Below are 3,346 nucleotides of genomic sequence, written 5' to 3' on the forward strand. Positions count from 1 at the left end.
GACGCGCGCGTAATAAGAAAATGGCTTGCGTCGGCGTGAAGATTCCTCTTGCATCCCCTTGACGAGTGATAGCATCTGGGAAAACAAAAATAAGGCCTCTGGGGATGCACTCTGCTCATATTCTATGTGCTTCCTAGTTTCAGACTCTTCAATATGCTAGTTGACTAATGTGGCTACATTAATCCTAATTGATCAAATTTAATTAAGTTTTTTCATGACAGTAGATGTAAACACTGTCCCTGGGTGTTGATTTTTTAGGCTGGTCGTAATGGTAGTATTATAGGTAGTATCATGCATGCCAACTAGGCAAATTTGATGAGGTGGCATAGAATTAAATGAAGAAAGAGAGAGTTGAGTATCATATCATGATACCGTATAATATTAAATGATGTGCTACTATGTATCATGCATGCTAATAAATAAAGTTAGCTATGATACTAACTTATGATACTATGCACTACAGATGTAGTATCATACACTAGTATCATATGCATGATACTAGTACATGATACTCGCCATTACGATCAGCCTTAGTAATTGCTGGCTAGCTCATGCGGTCATGCCAAGCAAAGTCCCTGTTAATTGGCTCTTGAGAGGAAAGTCATTTCATTTTTCTCTGGTAAAAAATATATATAATCCTACACTTGTGTTGTATGATGATCTCTTCTGAGCAAACAACGGCATCGACACATCATGGAATGCTTATTTTTATACCAGCCACGTACAAAAGAATCACAACAAAATTACGTACTGCATGCTACTCAGGTGGACCGACTACTATAGTAGAATCATGCGATCCTTGACAAAAAGGGGAAAAAATATGAATGTGCATGGATCTCAATTGGGCGCCTCAAATGGCCATGTATACTCTCCATCTCTTGGATCTCTGGTCCTGTGGTGTCTAGCAACAAACTTGTCGTATACCATCTAGTTTAGTTTGTAACCCGGCAGTTTCTCCTGATCTCGCCGGCGGTGCCGGTCTTGACTTCGAGGGCGGCCATCTTGGTGATCGAGTGGGCGAACATGGCGGGGAAGAAGTCGGTGGTGGCGAAGAACTCGACCATCCACGAGGTGGCGGGGTCGATGCCCAGCGCCTGGTCGACGGGGAGGACGCCGCGGCGGTTCTTGATCTGGTTGAAGTAGCTCCTGTCGAAGATGAGGATGCTGGATGGGTCGTCGAGGTAGACGATGTTGTCGAAGGGCTGGCCCTTTTGGCACGCGTACGTTGTCAGGACCCACGCGTACGTCGGGTCCATGGACGGGTCCGCCTTGCCGGTGCCGTTGAAGTTGTACAGGCGGTCCTCGATCACCGAGCAGTGCGTCACCCCCACCGTGTGCGCGCCTGCACATGCATGCACGTAAGTATATCTTGCAACGGAAGTGCTTAGATTAATTTAAGGTTTCTTTCTTACAGCAGTTGAAATTTTGACGTGGGAATTTGTGTGTGCGATTGTTACTCTACCCACTTACCAATGTGCCTCAGATCTCGATCAACAGCAGAATATTATACATACACTAGGTACTTGGTTGAATACTGATCTAATCTAATTAGGTTAAGCAAATTAAGACGTTAGATACACGGCGAGTACAAAGGTTAACTAGCCCTATGCATATGCATTTCCCTACATAAACTTTTTTTTATGTATCAGCAGTGGTATACGTGACATTCCATGTGTTAATGCACATGGAATACGCCGTTCTACCTAGGTCAAAGGACTGCTAGTGGTGAAGGGTAAACCCAAGATAGTTTTTATTTTTGGGGTAAAAAACCCAAGATAGCCGATGAAGAGAGAGAGGGAGGTCGAAATGTACCCATGAGGGTGGCCATCTCGAAGCTGTTGAAGCCCTTCTTGGCGAACATGGCAATCGCCGTGGGGATGTCGACGTGGGGCGACGGCAGGTCGCCGGCCATCCACGACACCGACACCATGCCGTCCCTCCTGCCCAGGGTCACCGCATAGCTCGGCCCTCCGCACTGTAAGGTCGATCGATGTGCCAATAGTCAAATATTGATAACGAAATAACTAGCAAACAGTAACATGGTAGCCAAGCCAACGGTTAAGAACACTCGGTCTTTTCTCATTTTCTTTTTTCTTTTGGTTTGCATCTGCATTGCGCAACCAGCAACGTGGTAGCGAGCGAACGTACCAGGGCGATGGCGTCCCTGGTCGCGGCTATGATGATGTCGGCGCAGGAGACGACGCCGGGGCAGGCGGCCTCCAGGTCGGACTTGATGTCGTCGATGAAGTCGTAGCCGAAGATGCCGCTGTTCTGCGGCGCCGTCTTCTCCGTGTTGGGGCCGTCCAGCAGCAGCGACGCATCACACCCCTGACCACCCATCCATGCATTGTGCCGCCGACGAGGTGAGCAAACTAGCTAGTAGAAATCACTCCAAACAATGGAAGAAGGAGCAACATGTACGTATGCTTTGCTTACTTGGACGAAGCAGTCGTGGAAGAGCATGTGGAGGAGGCCGGCGACCATGCGCTTGTCCCACGCGAGGCGGGCCTGGACGGCGCTCTGGATGACGGCCTCCACGCTCGCGTTGCCGCACTTGCCGGCGTAGTAGTTGCTCGCCAGCTGCGCGCGGCAGCACGCCGCCGACGACGCCAGCACCACCACGGCCACCAGCACGGCGAGGCGTGAGGCGGACCCGGCAGGCTGCATCGGATGTATATCGAGCGATCTCCTCCTCTCCCTCTGCTTCTCTCCGATATCGATGGATATATCGGTCCGGCGGCGCAGTGCGCCTCTTGCCGCCGAGGTGTAGCTTCGAGCACGCACGTACGAGCGCGACGATCGAGAGGGGGAGGGCGAGCACGACGAGCGCGTCTGCTGCCTAGCTATGCGCAGCAGCGGCGGCAATGAGAGAGAGAGAGAGGGAGAGAGGGAGAGAAGGGGGTGGTGGCCACTTGACTGTACTGGCTAGCTGCTAGCTAGCTGGCTGGCTGGCTCGACGACTGTGCAAGCTTCGAGGCTTCGCGAAGGCGCAGGCAGAATGGAGGCGCGGCTATATAGGTGGGATCGTGTGGAGGACGATCGAGCAATGTAGTAGCCGACAGTACACGTACTGCTACTTGTAGCTACGAGTACAAGGGGAGAAGAAGGAAGCATCGTAGCATCATGGACCAGTGAGATGGACAGGTGTGGCCAGTGAGATTGCGTGGAGAGTCGTGCGCGAGCGTTCGGATCCTGCGCCTGCTGACTGCCTTGGGCCTCATTACCCGTGCCGGCCACACGTGCCCACACCCCACAGGCTGCACCACCCATGCCGGTGCACCTCAGCCTCACGCAGCTTAACTAGCTAGCAACAGCTTCGTTAGCATTTTGTTCCGTTTATATTCGC

General features: G+C 51.5%; 1 protein-coding gene across 1 annotated transcript; it reads right to left on the reverse strand.

Annotated features, from left to right (window-relative positions):
* Positions 1-685: 685 nt before the first annotated feature.
* On the reverse strand, positions 686-3,050 carry LOC125534152 (peroxidase 57). Its single transcript, XM_048697443.2, has 4 exons — positions 2,437-3,050; positions 2,149-2,328; positions 1,813-1,975; positions 686-1,342 (listed from the first exon to the last, which is right to left on the reverse strand). Exons 1-4 carry the CDS (start codon positions 2,665-2,667, stop codon positions 933-935), a joined length of 984 nt encoding a protein of 327 aa, XP_048553400.1. The 5' UTR covers positions 2,668-3,050; the 3' UTR covers positions 686-932.
* Positions 3,051-3,346: the final 296 nt, after the last annotated feature.

Source organism: Triticum urartu, chromosome 1A (genome assembly GCF_056163025.1).
Source record: "Triticum urartu cultivar PI428250 chromosome 1A, HENAU_Tu73, whole genome shotgun sequence".
NCBI classification, from domain to species: Eukaryota; Viridiplantae; Streptophyta; class Magnoliopsida; order Poales; family Poaceae; genus Triticum; species Triticum urartu.

What these genes read in the sequence shown, in the direction of transcription:
- LOC125534152 (XM_048697443.2), bottom strand. Translation starts at nt 2,667, where the DNA reads ATGCAGCCTGCCGGGTCCGCCTCACGCCTCGCCGTGCTGGTGGCCGTG. An exon ending in TCCACGACTGCTTCGTCCAA is followed by an intron (nt 2,329 to 2,436) that starts GTAAGCAAAGCA and finishes ATGGGTGGTCAG; the next exon opens with GGGTGTGATGCGTCGCTGCT. An exon ending in CCAGGGACGCCATCGCCCTG is followed by an intron (nt 1,976 to 2,148) that starts GTACGTTCGCTC and finishes TCGACCTTACAG; the next exon opens with TGCGGAGGGCCGAGCTATGC.